This window comes from Anopheles funestus, chromosome 2RL (genome assembly GCF_943734845.2).
Source record: "Anopheles funestus chromosome 2RL, idAnoFuneDA-416_04, whole genome shotgun sequence".
NCBI lineage: Eukaryota > Metazoa > Arthropoda > Insecta > Diptera > Culicidae > Anopheles > Anopheles funestus.
In genome coordinates, this window is record NC_064598.1 from 755,004 (window position 1) to 777,055 (window position 22,052).

Genomic DNA, 22,052 nt, shown 5'->3' on the forward strand with positions numbered 1-22,052 from the left:
GATTTCCTTTAATGTTTTTCTGTTTTTATTAGCAATCTAATAAGTTTTAGTTTTTTTTTTCAAACCTACGTATAGATAAAAGTAATTCTAATCACACGCTTATGTTTGAAAACAAAAAGTTTCGTCTTACAGTCCTCTTTTGACAGGTTTTGGAGCGAAATGCACCTTGACCGGTTTGCATAGCTCCAGCTCATTGTTAGGTTTAACGGACAGACAAATCGTTATCTCGACGGTCGATGCCTCCGTCCACACACCATGCGACAGTAGAACCTTAGTCCGTAGTCGCCATTGCGATTCGCTTTCACCCTGCTCCGTCATAACCTTTTTCAAGTCGCGTTTGCGTGGTACGATAATGTGCACATTTTGATCGGGATACTTTACTTTGAGCCGCAGATCTTGCCGTTGGCTTTGTTGAAGATTTTCCAACTCTGCCACGAACGGTACCGCAGCAATCAATCCAGCCGTTACCTTGATGACGTTTTCCGCACTGTACGAGGACTCGGTTGGTTCAATAATTCGTGCTTTACACATTTTTATCTGCGAGAAACAAAACGAGCAGTAGTGCATTGTAGAAGCGTGTTGTTATCGAAAAACCTCGAATAATCTACTTACGTTTGTGTTGATTTGTGGAATAACGACCGGAGCAGCCGTTTGAACTATCGGTAAAATTTCGCGATACACGCGTCCTGGTTTTGGATCGCCTACCGATGCCAGCTTGGTGAGAATCGCGCTGGTAAACGTGTCAGCCACCAGCAATGTGTTTTCCTGCAGAAAACTGCTCGCATCGCTAGCAATATGTAGCAACAGTTGACAAGGGCCAAGAGCACTCTGTGAACGATCCTTCACGATCAGCACCAGATTGAGGGCGCTGGCACGAAGACACATCTGTTTTACGAGTAGCTGGTCGTCGATAGTCAGATTGGAGAACAGATTCTGCAACATGAGACACTTTTTGATCAACTGCAGTAGACATTCCTTGATCGGAGCTTTGATCGATAGGCCGGTGGTGGCCAGCTGTAGTTGTTCCATCTGCAACTGGGCACCAAAGAACACGGACGTGAAATTGGCTGTTCCCGAAAAGGTCGGATCAATTTCTGCCAGACGATCTAAATCATCCTGGGCGGCTTTTAGCAGCGCTTGTCTCGCCTGAGGAGCGGAATAAGCACGCTGAATGTTGCTGAGAAGAGTCTCCAGGAATTGTCTCGAACCGGTTGATCCAACAAGATTGAGCTCCTTCCTACTACCTCCAACTGCTAACCGAGGCACAAAGTTCGGCATCGTGTCTCGCAGGTACGCATAATGTTTGATGGTGGTCTCTGGGAACAAACTCAGCATGGCCGGAAGATATTGGGCAGCATTGAATAGCATTATTAAGACACACACGTACGCTGGATCTTCCACATCCCGTTCGGCACTATCGAAGAAGGGGTGGTCCATTAACAACTGAGGTGTGATTGACATGCAGATCTCCGGATGTTTTTGACCAACGCGCTGCATACAGCCAAACGTCGAAAGACGATCTTCCGGATACTTTAACAGCACGTCCAACACTTTCTGCACGACGAGCGTAAGACAAGCTTTGGTGGACACTTTACACGCCCCCAACATTAGATGCAGTCCTTCGCGAACCTCTACCGAGTAGTCCTCCAGTGAGCTGAGCATGGTTTCGAGCTGATCTTCACGCAGGATAATATGTCTAGAGATGGCGGTCAAGCTGTAAATCGCACGAAGACGTACCTCCTCGATTTCATCATTGAACATGTCCACAAGAAAATCGAGTGAAGTGACCGCAAACAGTGGATTCTTGAGCGCTAATTTGCACATTGAGTTTACCGAAGCTGTGCGCACCTCGAGAAATTCGTCCTCTAGTCCCTGCACAAGCGCTCCACATGCCCCGGACGCCATCAGTGACACAGAGTCCGCGCTGATGACTTCTTTAGGTGCATCGTCGGCCCACTTCTTGCCACTGGACCACTCTCCGCTAGCGAAATGTGCTGCACTTCGTTCGTGCAAACTCCTCTTCTTGCGCATGTTACTCATAAGCTTCTTGTCCAGTGTTTGATGAAGGAATTCATCGCTTACCATGGTCATGCCACCAAGCAGCTCGGCGGCCAGTGTGCGTATGTTCATCGACAGGTCGCAAATCGCGGAACAGACCTTCCCAAAAGCGTCATCGATGAGCCGAACCTCCTGTTCGGAATCCTGAACTTTTATCAATCTAAAATAAGATAAAAGAAGATTCGTAACAGCCGCATGCGACTTGGATTCTTCATTACACTTACTCCTCCGAGTGACGCACACCTAATTCAAAAACCATGTTCAAAGCCTCTTTCCGAACACACTCATAATCGTCTGTAAGTGAGGCACAAGCACGCGAGTACAAAGACGGAGGCAGTTGCACACCTCGATCACCAAGGGTCAACATCGATCGGAAAGCCTGTGCCCGGACACGTGCATCCGGCGAGTCGGTGTACTTTCCGATTAATTCAAGACTTTCCTTTTCGGCGTCCGAAAGGAGTACAAAAACCCCCAACAGCAGTATAGCGTGACGTTGCACGTTGTGGCTGGGCGAGAACAGCTTTACCTTTGCTAGGAACACCATCTGGTTTATGTACGCCACGGACGGAGTAAAGGATTTGCCAATCTTTTCCAACACTATCAAGCCCTGCGATATGACTTTGGCAGATTTTTCTACTTTCAATAGCTTGATAACCTCGTCGATTAAGTGATGACCATCGATGTTTGTTTCAGTGGATAAATCAGCAAACAAAGATAGAATTTTTACTCGAACCGCTGACTCGGGTTCACGCTGAAAGTGTTCGACAAGCTTGCGAAGTGCGTCCGGGAATTCGCTTTCATCGAAATGCATCGAATCAGTGATTTTGAGCAGAATCTGAAGAGCCTCATTGCTGGACGCATCTTCCAGCAGATTAACGTATGCTAGGATGGACGTGAGCGTCCCGTTGAATTTGCAAGCATTACGTCGGATTCGTTTGTACAGTCGATGCGTCGGAATATGAGGGACAATTGTGCCGGAATCCTGCGGTTAAATGTTCAAAAGGATCAATCTAACACGTTCACAGAAATGTACCTATGGACCTTACCGGAAGTGAGGCTAATTCAGAAACGGAGCGTTTAATTGCAATGCTCATGGTGATGCAGCCAAGCAAGCCTTTTTTGTAATCAAATGAAATCTGTGCACTTTGTAAATGAAATTGGTTTGTTTACATATTTTTTTTTTCGTGACATCCATCTGACAGCAAATGCACCGAAAGCATCTCGTCAGGTTGGTACATTTTGACAGTAGAGATAAAATCCATTAATTTGAAATTTTAATGAGAGGAAAATGAAATTTTGTGTGATGAAGAAATGCTTAAAATATAAGTAATTAGATTAGATTTATGTATCATAATGTTATAGGTATATTGCTCTTCAGCATAAGTTCACATAAATAGCAATTGTTCTGTCACATCGCGGATGACCTCCGCGAACCAACCTGCTGTGTCACACACACTAATCAGCTTTGGATGAGTCACAACAAATCGCAGCGGAGCGAAGAAAAACAATTGCATTTTACTGCCAAGAGGCCTCAAAGTTTTGCATTGTGCTAGTTGATTTTCGTTAGAGCATCAAACAGAAAGGACAAACATCTTTTAGCAACCATGGAGTGGCTTTTTGGGAAGCGGATGTCACCGGATGAGATGATGCGGAAGAATCAGCGAGCGCTCAACAAAGCAATGCGTGATCTGGATCGGGAAAAGATGAAAATGGAACAGCAGGAGAAGAAAATTATCGCCGATATTAAAAAGCTAGCCAAGGAAAACCAGATGGACGCGGTGAAAATCATGGCAAAAGATCTCGTCCGCACGCGCCGCTACGTACGAAAGTTTATGCTGATGAAGGCCAACATTCAGGCAGTGTCGCTCAAAATACAAACGCTGAAATCACAAAACGCTATGGGCGAAGCGATGAAGGGTGTCACGAAGGCAATGACCAACATGAATCGTCAGCTAAACCTGCCACAGATTCAGAAGATACTGCACGAGTTCGAGAAGCAGTCAGAGATTATGGATATGAAGGAGGAGATGATCAACGACGCAATGGACGATGCGATGGAGGATGAGGGCGATGAAGAAGAAACCGATGCCATCGTGTCGCAGGTGTTGGATGAGTTGGGTCTTCAGTTAAACGATCAGCTGTCCGGATTGCCTCAAGTAAGACCCACAAGATTTCCTTGTATTGTATTTCTTTCTAATTTGCTCGTTTTTTATTGTAGGCCTCAGGTTCGTTGGCTGTGTCTGGCGCGAAGACTCCTCAGGCAGCTGCAGTAGGCGCAGCCGGTGGCTCCGGCGGAGCTGGATCTCCGGTTTCGGATGCGGATGCCGATCTACAAGCTCGACTGGACAATCTCAGACGAGAGTAACAAAGTACGTACGGTTCGATTATTATAATTGTCACTGCTGTTCTGTGCCGCTCGCATATTAAAATGCGAAGAAAGGCATTTCGTCTCAAGTACGTGCGATCCTGACCATTGCGATCGTAGAGCAGATCAATATGAACTCCAGGATGTTAAGGACGATACTTTGTTTGAATGTTTTTTTTATCATAAGTTGAACCCCCCTATTATGCTGCTTTCTTAACGTAAATAACGCGCGAATGTAAATATGAGAATAAAGTATCGTAAAACGGTTCTGTAAACCTCATGGTCGTTAAGTACTCATTGTTTATCATTAAATTTTCTCAACAAAAAAAATTCCTCAGTAAATATTGCTACTTAAAAACCAATTTGTTTGCATCACATGTTCACGCTGTGCTTTATGTGTCGAGTAAGTGCTATATGAATAAAATACAAACGTCGATGTGAAATGAAACGCTGCCGTTAATTAATTGTGTTGCAATGCAGAACATTTTATTCGTATCCTTTTTCTCAATGATGCTTTACTGCTTGAGCCCACCGGAGCGTGGAGGATTGGGAATGGAAATGGGTGACGATTGCCCATCCATTTTTGCCAGTATACAATCTATGTGGATGTAAATAAAGTATACAATAGTTTGAACGTGGCAATAAAATATATCTATCATAGTTGAACAAAAATAATACACAAACTTTAACATATTTACCTAGCGGAAGAGGTTGAACGATAGTAAAAACAATGTTTCTATAATGTTGCTTACATATATGCTATAGTCGTAATATGAAATATGAATGTAGTAAACTATTCACTTAGCTTGTACGGAACCTTACGGGACTAAGTTAACGATTGCCAATCCTTTTTTGTTGTTTTTTTAGGACACAGGAATAAAGCCCAAGACGGTTAACAGGTTGATCATAGGCAGTTTTTGTGCGTTTAAGTAAATTTGAACTAATGCGAATGAAATGGTCTAGCCTTAGAGACCCTAGGTTGAGGACGAGCGATAGAAGTGGTACATACTAATGGTCCAAACGGGTAGCTATATTTACACTTAATTAGAAAGCGTTTTGTGTGTTTGTTTGTTAGTTTAACTCTGCTGGAAGGATCATGACCAACAGCAGCTCAACAGAACATTAAGATAGAAACAAAAAATAGGCATTCACGTTAACGATGATGTAAAATAATCTCTAAACCATCACTATCACGTACATCCATCCGTACGAAACACTAAATAATTTACTATGAATTTGATTCGCTACACACTAATGGCAAATTTCGGCTAATCGTCAACTTCATTAGCGCTCGATTGCGAACTAATAATCGTTAGGATAATCTCATCAGATGAAGAATCAACAAAACAGGACAAACAAATCAACAAACATAATCTCAATCGAGTTGTGGTTTTTTTTCCTTCTGTCGACGTTTCGTCTATTGCATCACTTCGGTAACAATCGCGCGCGATCTTTTTTCCCGCATCGTCAACAAATAATTTTAACAATTAATTTCAACAAACATTTGCTATTCTTTCAACCATTAAATTTTGGTTCTACAATCCAAGGCTTAAGGAAAACACTACAAAAGGGCAAACAGTGAGGAAAGCACGGAAAGGGAAACATCGAAATGGTTCGAAAGGGAGGTAAACGTAATGGGAGGAGGAATTGTTCTAAAATAAACAAAACAACACGTCCACCGAACTCGTTGTCCAGACAAATAAGCAATAATTGTCCTAAAACATTCGCTAACCTTAATGAAGGTAAACTTACTACTAAGATGCTATTCTATCCGTGTGTGTATGTGTGTAAAGGCAGAAGCAAGTTCCCACGGTGTGCTGCTAATAGTATAGAAGGACAAACGATCCATCCTTCACTTACACACTAAACGATCATGAACCGACGATCTGTCAGACGGAATGATCGAATTCCAGACGAAGTACGTACGGTGTCGCGGCAGTGACTGTTGTGTCAGCGTTTATACTCATTTTATACACTAAACAAAATATAAAAATGGCAAGAATGTCGAATGATAGAATAGAATCTATCCACTCCAGCTTTCCTCGCAAACGGTAGTTGGAAAGGACGGGAAGGGTGCACGACGAGATGCGAGTGGCGGCAAAACACGTGCTTATCATCACAGGCAATTTTGAGTTCCAGGTCCAAAATGGCTTCCCTTTCCCTGTTTGCTTTCTTCCGACGCTATCACATTCTCACGATTCGTCCCAACATGAGCGCGCCATTTTGCGTGCGCTCGTAAATACATTAAAATAGGAACAAAGTCAAATTTGTTAGGCGGATGTGTGTGGCCTCCGGAATGGTTTGTTCCCGGTGGCGTTCACCGGCTCGCGACGATCGTGGCAGTGTTGGTGTTGGTGAGCAGCATCGGTGGTGACTGCGCTTGTGCGATCACCATCTGTGGGTGCGGTCCGGGAACGTTCGTGACGGCAAGTGATACCGGCGTTACCGTGGGGCCGGCACCGGGTGCGGATGGCAACTGTCCTCCTGCGCTAGGATCGGTCGTGGTCATTGATGTTGTGAGACGGCTCTGTTTGCTCTGTTTCGTCACAGTCCCACCGCCGGGCGGGTTCTTTTGGGCCAGATGGGTCTGGTAGTGTTTAGCGAGGTGCGCCTTCTGCCGGAAGCTCTTGCCGCAAAGTGAACACGCGAACGGCTTCTCGCCGGTGTGCGTGCGTATGTGCACGTTGACGGAGTATTTGTCCTTGAAACCCTTCGAGCAAATCGAACAGTAGTGAAGCGATCGTTCCTTGCGTTGTCCATTGCCGCACTGGGTGGGACTGGTGGTGGCAGTGGTCGTGGTTGTGGTACTGGTGCTGGTGGTGCTTAGCAGTGTCGTGCCGTTGGAACCGGTCACACTACCCGGACTCAGCATCGCTGTACCACCGGTGATCGTGTTAAGGTTACTCATGCTCGTGTTATTGTTGTTGGTGGTCAGGCATGTTAAAGTGGGACTGTTGCTGGAATTAGCCTGCGCAGTGGCCGCATTGTTGCTGAGAGATCGCTTATAGTTCTTCTTCGTTCTAGGAGCCTTTGCCTTGGAGGTGGATGTCGTGGTCACCACGTCCGAGGAAGTTGTTGTCGAAACCGATGGTTGCCGTGTAAGACCGCTAGCACCTGTGGGAGACATTACGCCCATGTTACCATGTTGTCCTGGGTGATGCGAAAGATTCCCACCAGTCAGCAGGTTGCTCGGCGTCACACTGCTATTGCAACCATTACCGATCGCAGGCGCTTCTACGATGATTTCTGTGTAGTTGTTATTGTCCGTACAAAACTGTTGCACCTCTGTGGCTATCCGCTTCAGCTTTTCGTAGTCCTCGGGGAAGGCAGCGTCAAGCGTAAGGAACATATCATCCACCACCACACTTCCTGGGCCCGTCCCAGGACCGGCACTCGCTCCGAGATCGGTCACCTGTCCGGTGGATGCGACCATCTGCTGCTGCTGCTGATGTTGATGCTGGGAGGTGGCCGATTGGTTAGTAGAGGCAGGTGAATGTAGCACCGATTCATCATACATGGTGCTGGCCAGCGTAGAATCCGCATAGGCTGCCAGCGAGTCAGTGGGATCCCCGGCCGAGTAAAGCACTCGCCGCAACTCATCGTCCTTCATGTGACCGGTGGCGGGTAGTACGGTGATGGCTCCATTCGGCAACGGCAAACCAGTGCCTTTGGTGTAGCCTTTACCTTGCAGTGCACTGCGCAATAAGGACTCCGGCGTGTCCTGCTGTATCACGTTGTGGTCCGACATCTGCCAGTCGTTGTTGTTGTTCTGGTACGCCAGCACACTGTTCGGGTCGAGCAGCTGGCTCGATAGCACGATGTTACTCGACGTAACAGGCATTTGCTGCTGTTGTGGTTGTACTTGTTGTAGTTGCGGTTGTGTTTGCGCATGGTGCGCGGCATGTTGCTGCTGTTGCTGTTGCACTAAGTGCAGATGTTGATGTTGCTGCTGCTGGTGCTGGTGCTGCTGTTGATGGTGAGGATCGTCTTTCGCGTGATGATCCGTACCGAAACCACTGTCATCGTAGGAGAAGCATTCCGTCTTGACATAGCCCGGAAATCCTCCGAGAATTGTGTCGAGATCGAGATTGGAAGCGGGTGCAGCTGGTTCCGAGCTGTTCGGGTCCTTCCTTAGCACCCACGGTTCCGGTGCTCCATTTAATACTGTTAGTGTGTAAATCTGTCGGTACAGGGGGAAAAGATCATGGAGAAAATGAGCATATCGGCACGCTGGATTATTATTGATGAAATGTTTCGTTTCCTACCTGTCCATCTGTATCGGCCACCTGACTGCTAAGTGTTCCATTGTTGTTATTGCTACTGCTGTTGTTGGTAGCATTGTTATTAGTGTTGTTATTGCCGGTCGTTGTAGTGTTGTTTGTCTGCTGTATCCAACAGTAGCGATTAAGATCCTCAAACATGGCCGGATCTAACCGGTTGGCATCTTTGTCGGGGCCCCAGAACTGTGAGTAAAAAAGAAAAAAAACATCGAAGTATGAGAAAAATGATAACCAAATTATCGTTTATAATGTTCTCTTTCTAGCACACGCGCAAACTGTAGTGAAGATTGCGAATTCAGTGAATCAATAACTTCTTTAATGTTTCGATTGCTAATTCATTTATTACCAATGTGTGAGCTTGGCAGGTATGTACCTTCAATATTTATTGCACATATTCTAAACCGGATTTAAACTGCATTCACTTAGACGAGGTAAAATGGAAGAATGTTTCGATTTTAAAGTATACCATTCGAAATCCTCACGACCTATAGCTATAAATATGCTGATGAGAAGTATGATCATCAAATTAATGAACGATCGTGAGTAAACCAATGACGGTGACGATCACTACGTTTATGGTTTCGATTATTTTCGACTTTGTCTTTTTGAATGCTCAACTACTTTTGTCTAGACGAACACTTCTTCACTTCTTCACTATTTAATACTTGCATACATTGTACTATTTATGTAGATTGCACACCATTATGTAGATTGCACAAAGCGTCTATCTATTTTATTAAGCTTTATGGTTCTTGTTTTATATCGTAGAAAGTATCACTTTTTTATGGACACAAACTCTATCACGGCTGTATTAGGCTACGTGGAAACGGTAAAATATCGAGATCTACTTGAACCGTCGAATAACTGGAAACGAATTTTACAACCATGTAAGGCACTGGTATTTCAGTGGACAGTGCAAAAATTGTATTTGGCGTAAGGGATAAATCTGACTAATGTCCGGTTGTGGTGGAATGAATTTGCAAGAACGGAGAAATTATGTATTAAATATGCTTGAACTACTCAGTAATCATCGTCCACAGAGATATGTCTCGGAATGAAAAATTGAAGCTTTTAACATGTTTTATATTTTAACAACAAATTATGCTAAATATTCCATACGTTCCAAAGTCCGGGAGTTGAATAACAAGATGCCACACTACGAGGGTGGTCGTGAACGTGGAATCTTTAGCAACCGCTTAAGGTCGACAGTCTTTTCCTTCAAAGCTAATGATCTGCACCGGTTTGCTCGTTGAACCCGGTTCAGTTCCACGTTGCTGATTTGCTAATAAATCTTACCATCCTCAACTTCATCCTCCTCCCCGCAAACCTCCACTCCGTTGATGCTACCCCCGGGGTTTATACTGCAGTAGAAATGGCCGAGAAACGTCTTGAAAACGGTTCGACTTTCAATTTCATCTAAAAGCCATTTCGTTCCCCGGTTTGCACAGAAGGGGGACGATTGCTTGACGGTACAACGCTTACCGCGCGTTAATTGATTGACGAATGCGAACAGATCCCATTTGAAACGAGTTGGAACGAGTGAGGATGTTCTAGCACCGCGCACGGCGTCGGTGGTTGATATCCCCAAGGTGGGTGGGGGCTGTTTAGCAAGATACCGAGTTGCCTTGGACAGTTTGAACGAAGTCGTGCACTTGCAGCTGGCAACGGTAGTGGCCCTGCAGCCTAATGGTACTAAATCATCATCACTCATGCAGGAAGAGGAGAGCGGCATACCAGAGACGAAGTAAAATGGTGAAGACGAGTGTTCCGATAACGCGTCTCACATTGCGCTAGAGAAACATAACGATGCAGAGGGCGATAGGCGCCTTTGGAGCCTGTTCGACTTGTTGGTTGCTTGCATCGTCCGAATGCAGGCTCCATGTTCCATCGTAAACCATCATTAGGAGTAAATAAACCGAAGCATCCCGGGGAAAACGTCGGCACCGTTTGCGCCAAAGGACCTGGGGCTTGTGCATTCTGGACGAATGTGCAATGTGCGTGGGCTTGGACTGGGTCAGACCAAGCAGTTTGGGAGAGTGGTTAGTTGGCTTTGTTGTTGTTGTAGCGATGGTCATGGTAAAATGAAGTTGATAGCGGCAGATACAATCGTAGAGGAACGCCTGTCGTATCGGCAAGCTGGAGGGAAATGTCACGACACTTATCGGGAACTGCAATCTGTCCCTATATCTTACTCGGATCGCACAGATTTGTAACGATCGGTTGACAATCGGTGACATCGTGTGGTCAAACGGTAAAAAGTGGTGCGTTTTGCTGAGATGTCTTTACTTAAGATGAAGTTAAGTGACATTACCAGGACGGGTCATTAAGTGATTGGAAATGTGTAAGGAAGCACTAGTGCGGATTATGTTTCGTTTGAACGATGGGCGATGGACAAGACGTGCGGTATAATAATTGGTGCAATACTTAAGATATGAATTGCACTGGTTGTACAAGCAAAATCGTTCATGAGAGTAATATAGTTTACTAGCCGCAAAGCGTAGTGCTGAGGTCTATTTCTTCAAGTTAACAAATCTTTATATCTGTCATTGATTTATCACGCAAGCTTTTCACTGCATTTCACTGGTGTTCGTTTTCTGATTTAATATTGGCAAACTCGAGAGCAGCCTCGGTATAACATGGATTGAAACACGAAGAGAAATAATTAATTTATTCATTAGCAAGCACTCAATCAAGTGGACGCCAGCTTTGCACCGCTCGTGAACACTCTGCTTGATGAAGATGACATAACGCAGATGCAATCTGATCGGATGGTTTTCCATCGTTTGTCATTTTCCGACGAATCGATGCGTTCAGTCGTAAAACGGAGGCCCTATTAAAGAAAACGGAGCCGCATAATAATAAAATCGTTCGTTACGAAAAGCGCTGTGCCCCGTCTATTTCCACTGATGAAGAGCGCCCAAGGGTGAGGCGAGGAAATGGAGGAGGATAGAGAGACGGCAGTGGTGAAGAGTTTCGTTTCAAAAAATCGATCACACACGGTCCGATCTTATCACTAGGCCCAGATCGCCGAGGGGCTTCGTTGAGCACGACGCGGCATGTATGCCAACGTGGTTTGTATGAAGCTGTTGTAGCCGTTACGTTTTTGCTATATTTCCTCTGATTAAATGCGTCGTTTTAAAAACGGGGTAAGAAATGAAAAATTGGATACAAAAATGAAATCGCACCGAGAGCGAAATTTTAATTCTCCTGAGGACTGGGGACGACGAATGCCTTGATGAATTTGAATCTTCCATCATTCCGAGTGGTCGGAAGTGAAGAATGAAACAATAATTAAATTAATTAAACTGTTAACGATCGGCCACGATGCGGTCCGGCGAATCTAGCTACGAACCGTGATCGAGAAGCTCGATAAAAAAAATGGAATTTATATTATTCTACTACTCGTGTCTCGTCAGAAGAAAAAAACGAGTGAACTTATTTTACGCTTGCAGGTGTGAACTATGCCGCAGTACGCTACCGATCCAGAACGCGATCCCGCTGTATGATCGGTGTGTGGAGCTTTCAGCTCGTCGCTTTTTTGTGTGTGTTTCGCTTCCATCAATCAACGGCTACGGGTACTTTTCGTGACTGCAATCCATCAGCGAGGCGGCATAAGGCTGTGCATCGTAACATCTTCATTTCTTTACTTTACGAGCCGCCACGATCAACCGCTTTTTTTCCTATGGCAATTCGTGCGTATATGTGTGTGTGCTTAAGAGTGTGTGGCATATTGGGCAAGCTGGCCACCGTCCGCACTCAAACAAATTACATCGCGCGGCACTGGTTGTGATCGTAATGGGCCGTCCTCGGTCCGTTTTCCATTCCCATTCCCTAGGCCAATTATTATATTAGTACTATTGGTAAGGGAACCACACACACACACACACATACAATAAAAAACCTAGCATCCCTTCCCGGTTGCGCGATTTGCGAGGGACTCATCCTCCTTTCACCGGCACAAATCCGCGAATTACACGTGTAGCGGATGGTGGGTGAATGAGGCGTTGTTATTAAGTTTCGCTTTCGTTACAACGATCATAGGCTACGGTTGGATTGGCCGGGTCGCATGTGGGAACGTGCATGCGGAATGTAAGGATTTTATTCCACCCAGCATAGAAACGCAACTGTGTTAGCTGCTGTGTGCATGCAGCAGGAAGGAAAAGGAACGCTGATACCTTCTAAATAATAATAATTTCTTTATTAACGATTGATCATTAAGATGCGGTCGAGCTCTCTGGGTCGGCACTAGTAGTTGCCACGGTGAGAGCCTTTGCGTTATTGCCGCTGGGGAATGTTGTTGCATGCGGTGGATTTGTGTGTGAAGGATGATTATTGCAGTCGCAGCTTTACGATTGCAACTTTTTGCATCTGCGAGTGCTCTCGATGAGTTTATTATTTACTGTCGAGCACGAATATTATTCAAACGAGTAGCTGCGGGGCTCGAATAAAGAAAGGAATGATCGTAACTGTGCTCACTAGAAGAGAAGCTGGCTAGTGTGATATATAATTGGAATGCATGTTTTTTTGTTGTTGTAATGCACTGCAGACTAAAACAAAATTTCGCCTTTTAAGCAAAAGACCGAAACGTGGAGCCCACTTGTGCTTCCCTCGATGAAAAAGACGTGTATTCCAGTAAGAATGTTCTTCATCGATAGAAACAAGTTTTATATGAATATTGTCTAGTTTGAACTATTTGGCCGGTGAGATCATCCACTGTTCTCCAAACTTTTTTTTTTTTACTGGAGAAACAAAAAAATATTTTCACTCTTTTTTTGTAATGCTTTTTTTAAATGAATTAACGAGGTTCGTGGTTTGACCAGTAGAAAGAAGTTCTTAATACAAGACATTCTTTTGAGCCCACCATATGCAGAACAAGACTTGCTGCGAGTGAATGCTTGCTTGCTCATCTGGATTGGTGTGTGATTTGCTATGTTTAGGATTATTTGAAAGGAAATAATTTTGGAAATTCTTACCTGATCAAATCCTTGGAGCGGTTGATCGTTGGCATCTGGAACTGTGCCAGCACCAGTACCGGTCACCCTGTTGGTTGGTGTTCCATCCATTGGTGAGCTTTCGCTGCCATTTCTACCGTCAGGTGGTCGATCGGTCACACCATTCGGTCCCATGCTGGGTAGCACACCGGACATGGTACGGTTGCAGGCGTTATTTCCGTTTGTATTGGTGCTATTGGTGGCAACACTAGCGCCACCACCACCACCACCTCCTGCACCACCGCCTCCTCCGCCTCCCGGGCCACCGCTACTGCTGCTAATAGCCATGTCCGGTGCGGAGCCTGTGACGAAGTCAAAAAAATCCGTCTTCGAGAGGTCCTCCGTGCGGAACGGTTCGCTGATTTCCATTTGGCTCGACGACGACGCCATCGCGATGTCGGTAATCAAATCCAACATATGCATGCGCTCGGAGGCTTCTCGGTTCCGCGACAGGACTGCGTATTACAATCGGTGCGTTCGCGAAGGTAATGTGTGCGTTTCCTTGTGGATCGACCCAACCAACGAGACACGGGAGCTTCAGCCAGTGAAAACAAACAAATGGGTGGTGTGGTACGATCTCGAGCATCAGCGTTAAGAGCCCACGGTTTTAATTGGCAGGTTTGGGGGTATAGTTGACTCTCGATAATGGTCCTCACATTCGTTGGGCTTCAGTTAATGCGTTTCCGATACCACTCGGCAGCGAACGATCGAGTGCGTCGAGATGTGAATGATTTTTCTTTTCTCGATCGCTCCGTATTGTCTTGTTTCTTGTCTTGGTGCGTTTGCCGTCCGTTAAAGGGCGTCACACTGGCGTTGGGATCTTGCTACACAGCTTCGGACGGTTAAAGATTTTCGGCTTTGGCGGGATCAGATTGTTTGCCGCTCTTTCGCGCAAAGTTGATAAATACGCACGTGCAAGAAAACTGAGAACTGAAAAACGCCAAAGTACGTCTGCAGGGGGCTTACGGTGGCAATTTAGTTGTGCGTATCAATCGACTGTCGATCGACGGTTTCGGTGCGTTCCGAAACAAAGTGCAGGTGCATTCGGGGATCGTGCAGTGGAACACATTGATGGCAGTATGTTGAAGTGTATGTTATGCTGTTTGAAGATCGTGCATTTGTTGCTGCCCGCCCTACCGGTCTTTCCTGGCCGATGCTCTTCAGGTTATTGACATCTGGAATAAAAAATCCCACCACACAGACAGGATACGATCAGTTAAAAACGAAATAAACACCACAAGCCAACAGGAATGCAGATTTAAATACCGGACGAAAACAAAATGTATGCATGCATCAAAGTCACACACAAATAACGTGCGTCTCTTTTAGACAGGAAGAGAACGAAATGTTAATGGAAATGCTAATGAGATTTTTTAGGTTCGATAAAATGCTATTGACATAATCGTTTTTATTTCTTCCACTTATCTTCTTTTTGGCGAATAAAACTGCTCGTTTATCCTTTTTCTTGCAAATGCTTCTTTATATTAGCTTCCGTGTGTAAGGCTCTTAATGTGTTAAGACCCACGGTTGCTGTCCTGCTGAAGGATCTAAACTTTTGATTGAAATGGGCGAAGGCGATCGTTAACATAATCCGCTTTTACCACCGATGAGAACGCGGTAAAAAGGAAGTGCGAGATGAGTATGCCGAAGCCTGATGTATTCAAACTGAATGTTATCGGTGTGATTGGTTTTAATCAGTTAAGAAAACGGTTCAGTGCGCAAGGAACATAATTTGCATGTAATAAAATATTGCTCAGAATTAACAAGCGTCAACACATGTGAGCACTGCTTATCTTGACAGACCATTGTTTCTGCACTGACATTACTAAGAGATGCGGGCTTTGTATGTCACTGTCACGTGGTACTGTGAGTTCTGTGCTCTGTTGCTTTGCATCGCACCGGAGGCTCCTGATCGATCAAAGGTGCAGAAAATCATAAATTTCATACCAACCATTCCAACACTCCCTTTTGGGGTGTGCGGAACCAATGGGAGCGAACAAAGCCTAGGGTGGGTACACTATACTGAAGTGCCGGTTTGGGGCTTTATACCTTTACCGACTCACCTATGGGAAGGGCCTACACGCTAGCGTGGCACTAATCGGTTCAACGTGCGAGAACGTCTGCATGCACGTACGTAAAGCATAAAGTACTTTTAAAACAGATTGTTAAATTCAAGATAAAGTTATACAAACGTAAATTATGGCAAAAGTTTACATTCAAAATGTGCTCCACAGCGTACCGAAGGACACAATTAAACGTAGATCACACGGTTTTAATGGATCGTCTAACGTCGTTAACTATTTGTGTCCATAAAAAGATCGCCTGGTTGTTCACCTGGTGGTTGATCGTAAAGCTAACCGTTCGGGGGTAACTGCTGGCAAACACAACACCGTCAAACCGCCTACTGCGTTTACCAGCATTTCTACCGTTCGACCTGTCGATGGCTTTTGAGACAAAACGATTCATAAATTCGAATCCGATCTGCAACGCTCGTACATTTGCTCTAAAGGCTCGACTACGCTCGAACCAACAAATGTATGCCTACGCGAGTGTGTGTGTGTGTGTGTGTGTGAATGTGTTGATTGTAAGTACTAGACATTGTTATGCACTCTTTAGCTGCCATTTCGCGTCTCCTCCTATTGCCCACCGTACTCGAGTGTTCAGCTGCACGGCATACAAAGCGAGCAAACAACATCCAACTAGCAAACAAACAAATCGAGAACAAATGAAAACAAAAGTCCCACCAGCAAAGCGAGTAGAAGTCGTGCCAACCTGATGCCCTCTTGAAGCGACCCAGGAAAGGGCCGCTCATTCCTTTGCCAGAGTGCGCGCGCGCACGCCCGATCTCGCTCGGTTTTACACGTGGGAGCGCCGCAGCATGTGTGTTGATAAAATATTGCATGCAAAGTAGATGCACTTGGAGTGTTCACAGTCGCATCCTCTTCGGATAGTAAAGTGGTGATGTGCGCAAAATGCAGATCGTGCAGGCAGTGTTGCGTTCGCGTTTGATTGCGTTTCTTTTATTTAGCGATTCTTCACGAATTGTTCGCGCACACCACGGTGTCGGAAGCGGAGGAAATAACGCTAAATGCATAATTTTCCGAATGACATCGCATCGCATTATGATAATTCCGTTCGTTCCCGCGTTCAGCAGGAACACAGCGGTGGTAAGCGTGCTGTGTCTCGCGTGAATCGAATCGAGTTTGTTTTCGTTCCGGCCGAACTGTTGGTACGAAAAGAGGGAGGGTTTTCAAGCAAGCTAGAGCATAACAAAGCATCGGTGGTTTTGCCGTGGCAAAGTAAACACGAGGGAAGATTGTGCGCCCGCGTAAGTGACACCGGTTCGCATTAGCAGACGCTCCATCCAGGTGCTTCCATTCAAATTCAAATTTCGGAATTCAAATGACAAGAAAGCGTAAGGAAAAACCAACATCACACCAAACGACCTGTGGTACGGATAAGACAGAATCTCTGCGCGACACGAACCGAGGGAATGTACAAGATGTTCGTTCAAGCGTGTTCCGTTCCGAAGTGCGAGGTATGAGCAGGTTTAAGTTCCGTTGGCCATGGTTGACCCACAATTGACCTGCACACCTTAGAAACGCATGCGGTGTCCATTCTCACTCTGTTCTCGTGGAATTAAAATTGACACATTACCTTTCCCAGTTGGGGAACCACATCCACTTAGAGGCGTGAAAATAGGCAACATACATACGGGATAAAAATGAAGCCAACCACCCCGCAAAAGCAGTATGGCTGGAAGCGTCACGCCGGGGGAGGACTAATTTTGGCCACCTGACCACTCGAAGCGACCCCGTAGGACTAATTCACAAATTAACTAATGACCTCCATCGCGTAATCACAGCCGGAGAGTCGGGGCACTCTCGCAGGCACAGCCAGGGGTCTACACCCGTTGTGTTGTGTGTCAGGTCATCTCGCAGTCGGATGTCATTTTCTCACTCTGTCCCGAAATGGGCGAAATAATAATGAATCCAGCGACTCAAACGGTGTGTCATGCATTCGCCGGGCCGACGACGACGAGAACAACGATGACGATGGAGGATGTACAACCGAACGGACCGAACCGGACTGTGGCCGATTAGCTCTATTGGATGTAATTCATTAAAATAACAATAGCCACAGTGACTACCGACTAACCACGACCACGAAGCTACAGCTATTCCAAAAGCTATCATCCGTCAGGGTTCGTCGCTTGTCGTTGAAGTCGTTTGTTCTTGTGCTTTTAGTTTTCGGGTTTCTTCAGCGTGCAATTTGTTGGTGTGCCTTTTTCGTGTTCAGTGTTTAAGAAAATTTGGCCCCACGACATGCACAAATTGATATTTAATAACAAACAACAATATGTACAAGGCTCTTCTTTTTGGCACGATGCGATTGACCGCAACGGATAGGTAAATTAGTGAAGCTCTTTTGTGGACGGCGGTTGAAGAGGAGTACTGTATCTGTTTTCTCCGGACCACAGGTATGAGGGACAACAAATTAGAAAGCCATTTTTGTGTGCACACACACACACACACACACGCACCTGTCCCACGAGACACGGGGCAGGTAAGGATAAGAAAGTGGAGCAAAAAGTGATCCCCACCAAAACGGCCGTCGTCTAAATGTCGCGAGCATGATGCACTGCGGCATACAATCAATCATTTCATCACGGGACACATTTGCGTGGTCCCCACCGAAAACTGACGAAAATCTTCTACGCATTAGCCCGAGTATGAGCGAACGCGGGCGCACAACGCCCAGCTTGGTCTTGCGGTTACGTACCATTTTTCATTCCCTACGCAAGAGTTGAACAAATTTTCCATCGTGTGGTACGTGCGTGAGTGTGCTGAGCGGTCAATAACAGGTTGGCTGTCGTTTAGAAATCAGTCACAAAATAGGGGAACAACACACACAAAAAAACAAGGCTGAAAGGAATATCCTCCAAAGCGGCCGGGAGAAATTGGGACCGTTTGGTGTGTAACCCTCGTTCCGTGATGAAAGTGTATGATGTTGGCCATCTGTTCTGGGAGCACAAACGTCAACAACGCATCAATGGCAGGGAAAAATTGATAATTATGCACATACAGGCCAGCGTCCCCGCGGACCGCACCTGGACCTGGACAATGTTAATCTCATCGCCTTCCCCGATCAATGGACACTTTCGTTGCGATACTGATGAGGAGAACAATAGGAAATGGAGAGAATGGCGGTGGGTAGGAGTGAAAGAGCGACGAAAGAAAGAAAAAAAACACGGCCACAAAACCCACTCGGCTGAATAGAGGTGAAATTAGATTCATCAAAAATTATGATTAATTACACGGAACTTGTCCGGATGGAGTTCGGAGTAGCTTTTTGTGTGTGTGTGTGTGCACGGCGGATTGGAGTTTTTGGTGCTCGAATAGTGGAAATCACCCTAGGCCGTCAGGGATTTGGCGACAGGGGGTCGCTCTCTACGGGCGTAGGTCGCAACGTTCCAGTGCAGCTATTTTTTATTGTCAAGTCACTCACTCGCACACACTTACGCACGCACGCACGAAGATATGCGGCTTGGCTTGAGGAATTCCATCACACCAGCTTAACCTAGATTGGACGGTCAAATTAGCCTTGACCCGGTCGTGCGTCGTCAGCGTCGTCACTGGAAACGTCGAAGTAGTAGCATGCCGAAATGGTCTCAACCATAGGCTACTTTGATTGTTCGGTGGTTCATCTAAGTTAGCAGAGAGTGGAAGCTTTTCGCATCAATCCGCCTTTTGCTCCAGTTCGGCATGCGAACCAATATTTTGGCCGACTGGAGAACATCTCGCCCAGAAAGGCGACTCCCCAGCCCACCCACCGGTCAACAACGGGCGAGCGCGCGGATCCATTTGGTTCATGGTAGAGGGTGTGTCGATCCCTGTAGAATCGCCACAGATCGTGGCCGCACAGTACAACCAACCCAACGCCTCCAACTGTGGGGTGAATTATGATGGGCAGCTTTGATAAGCGAAGGCACGCAAAAGGTTAATGGATTTTTTGTGCCAACACCACCACCCCTGCGCATGCCGCGTCGGGCTACGGGAGGCGAGAAGAAAATTCTTTTCATTCGCTCTTCGTTCCCTGTCCACCCACACGATGCACACGGCCACCCGATCCGATCACGAAGCCCTACTACAAAGGTTTTATTTCCCAAGCGTCCACAATCGCACCGAATGGTCATGGCAAATTATCGCAAAACCATAACGGCAAAACCAGCGGCAGATTGAATTTAGGATTTCACCCCATTCCGCCCGCGTCTACCTGTCGCCCCATCCGCTCATCCTATCCCGCGGATCGAAAATTGACGTGGCGAAAAATAAGGCCCTGATGTGTTTCCCGATGGTCAAGGGATTCGCCTCTGCCAAGGTGCACATCCATCATCATCCGTCCGTTTCCAGGCTCCACATGCGCCACCCGCACGCTCACTTTCTTTCGATCAATCATGGTGCGGGTTTTAATAATGTTTCCGATTTTCTACGCGAACTCCTCGTGTCTGCAGAGATAGATCGCGCGCTCCACGCGCGTTTCGGTTCGATCATCCCGGCATACATCTACACCACCAGGTCGTGTTTTTTGTTTGAGAAATCGTTTTTCAATTAATAATTTTCCTACCTTCTCTCCTAGTGTATGTGGGATGTATCGATCAAGTTCTTGGGAAGCATTGGAAGCGCACCATACAGTTAAAAGAAAAAACGCGCCCCTTTTCCCGTGCCGTGTCATCTCGTGTAAGGAAACGGCGCATGTTGTGCATAACCCCACGGGTTGGGATTAATAATAGCACTAACCGATCGAATTGATGATCGTATAGCGCACCGATGGTGATGGCAATTGGTCAGGTATAGTCCATACTGCGTTCTCCTGACGCGCAAACCGAACCGAACGAATCCCTTTCGTCGATGATCAATTTTTCCGGCGACATACCGCCCCTAGTTCATCGTTCGTGGGTGATCAAGTGATAGGGAATGAATTTCAATTCTCGCACCGTTAGCGGGAAGATTAATTTAACCGGATATACACGCCTCTAATTTACCGGGGAGTTTGAAACCCGCGCGTCTCCAGTGGTGTTCGACATTCCGGTGCTAATGATGCAGTTCGATGGACGAAAGCGATCGATTTCAATTCGGGAGTCCCACTGATTGATTGTCCGTTCGATGGGTTAGGGTTGCGTTGCAGTGTAGCTGTGAAAGAGGTCAAAGTAGGCCGAAAGTCGAAGCCTTTGTCGATAGCATGTTCCCGTTTCGCTTTTGTTGTCGTTGATCACAAAGAAAAAAGCTGGTTGGCAAGTGTCAAAAGTAGTGTTCGATCGCATTGACTTAAAATTGGTTTGAGAAATATTAAACTCAAAACATTCGCTCAAAACGAAAGTGTGGGTCATTCACTTCCTCAAAGGGCAACCGGGTGAGTGCCATTTGAACGAAAGCGTTTTTTTCTAAATCCAACAATTTGCTGACCGTTTTGTTGCGTCGAAGTGGTTTTCCAAACTCAACATCGTTGATGGGAGTAATTTTGTGCTCGTACCCAAAATATAATTGCATGAGCCAATAACATAGTCTCTGGCCATGCAGTTGGCTACGACGGGAGGTGAAGTGATTTAAAATAATTTAAGTAAAGCGAATGGTTGACATTTGAAAAATTAGCAAATCGTTCCGAAACCAAACAATGTGATTTCAATTTAATAAATTTAACCGTAACTAAATTATGCCCATTCTGTTGCCATTCATCGTGAGGGACAGTTTTAGGCGCGACATTTCGAATGTCACATAATGAACGGCTGGATCTGCAGCGTTTTTCATCATGAATCGGGGTAGGTGATTTGTCCCCCGAAAGGTTGGATAGACTTAAGCCACAGAAGGTAGTACATGATGTTGATGGTTCGAGAGTACATAGAAAATTCCTGCACAAAAAATCGAAAGCCAAAAAAAAAAACGAGAGCATACATACACCATTCCCAATTTACCCTGCCCTGAAGCGCTTCTGGAGCAACAAGAATAGCAAGAGAGTGTATTAATAAAATCAACAACGTACAGGGCACTGGACCGGGCATCAACCGTACGGCGTACGAAATGGTAATGGCTATGATAATTTTACAACCGATCTTGCTCGGTTCGACCTCTCGGTGTGAGCGCGTGCTTAGGTGCTTATGAGTCCCGCCAGTGTTGCGATGCTCGTTAAGGGCGTCAAAGTCGTACAGCGGCGATTCGGATCCGCCTTCGAGGGGAGGATTGGTCGTGATCTAGAAAAGCACATCACCGGCAACCGTGATGCCCGGAAGGTGTGAGTGCTCTCATTACGACGAATCGAGCGGCCGATGTTGTTCGATTTCGTTCCAAGTCTGAATGAAGT

At 46.0% G+C, this 22,052-nt stretch overlaps 4 protein-coding genes across 8 annotated transcripts in view; 2 read left to right on the top strand and 2 right to left on the bottom strand.

Annotated features, from left to right (window-relative positions):
* Window positions 1–2: 2 nt before the first annotated feature.
* On the bottom strand, window positions 3–3,222 carry LOC125763158 (integrator complex subunit 4). The gene is made up of 4 exons (XM_049425996.1): window positions 3,105–3,222; window positions 2,283–3,040; window positions 613–2,218; window positions 3–537 (listed from the first exon to the last, which is right to left on the bottom strand). Exons 1-4 carry the CDS (start codon window positions 3,150–3,152, stop codon window positions 127–129), a joined length of 2,823 nt encoding a protein of 940 aa, XP_049281953.1. The 5' UTR covers window positions 3,153–3,222; the 3' UTR covers window positions 3–126.
* Window positions 3,223–3,420: 198 nt separating this feature from the next.
* Window positions 3,421–4,871, top strand: LOC125763163 (charged multivesicular body protein 2a). The gene is made up of 2 exons (XM_049426009.1): window positions 3,421–4,214; window positions 4,277–4,871. Exons 1-2 carry the CDS (start codon window positions 3,663–3,665, stop codon window positions 4,421–4,423), a joined length of 699 nt encoding a protein of 232 aa, XP_049281966.1. The 5' UTR covers window positions 3,421–3,662; the 3' UTR covers window positions 4,424–4,871.
* An 8-nt stretch (window positions 4,872–4,879) lies between these two features.
* The window catches only part of LOC125763159 (mucin-5AC-like), a 99,307-nt gene continuing 82,134 nt past the window's right edge, over window positions 4,880–22,052 (bottom strand). For all 4 annotated transcript variants that reach the window (XM_049426000.1, XM_049425998.1, XM_049425999.1 and 1 more), the window contains 3 exons: window positions 13,677–14,869; window positions 8,689–8,886; window positions 4,880–8,603 (listed from right to left, as the gene is read on the bottom strand). In XM_049426000.1, coding sequence (XP_049281957.1) covers window positions 6,741–8,603; window positions 8,689–8,886; window positions 13,677–14,117 — 2,502 coding nt within the window. In that variant the 5' untranslated portion in view covers window positions 14,118–14,869 and the 3' untranslated portion in view covers window positions 4,880–6,740. The remainder of the gene's footprint in view (window positions 8,604–8,688; window positions 8,887–13,676; window positions 14,870–22,052) is intronic.
* LOC125763161 (PR domain zinc finger protein 1-like) overlaps window positions 8,756–22,052 on the top strand; it is a 195,930-nt gene continuing 182,633 nt past the window's right edge. For both annotated transcript variants that reach the window (XM_049426001.1, XM_049426002.1), the window contains exons 1-2: window positions 8,756–8,888; window positions 8,967–9,068. The gene's annotated coding sequence lies outside the window, so the exon portion shown is untranslated. The remainder of the gene's footprint in view (window positions 8,889–8,966; window positions 9,069–22,052) is intronic.

Bases quoted from the DNA above. Each gene is read 5' to 3' on its own strand.
- LOC125763158 (XM_049425996.1), bottom strand. From the start codon at position 3,152: ATGAGCATTGCAATTAAACGCTCCGTTTCTGAATTAGCCTCACTTCCG. The intron at 3,041-3,104 runs GTAAGGTCCATA...ATTTAACCGCAG, and splicing joins CTGAATTAGCCTCACTTCCG to GATTCCGGCACAATTGTCCC. The intron at 538-612 runs GTAAGTAGATTA...TGTTTCTCGCAG, and splicing joins TTCCACAAATCAACACAAAC to ATAAAAATGTGTAAAGCACG.
- LOC125763163 (XM_049426009.1), top strand. From the start codon at position 3,663: ATGGAGTGGCTTTTTGGGAAGCGGATGTCACCGGATGAGATGATGCGG. The intron at 4,215-4,276 runs GTAAGACCCACA...TTTTTATTGTAG, and splicing joins AGCTGTCCGGATTGCCTCAA to GCCTCAGGTTCGTTGGCTGT.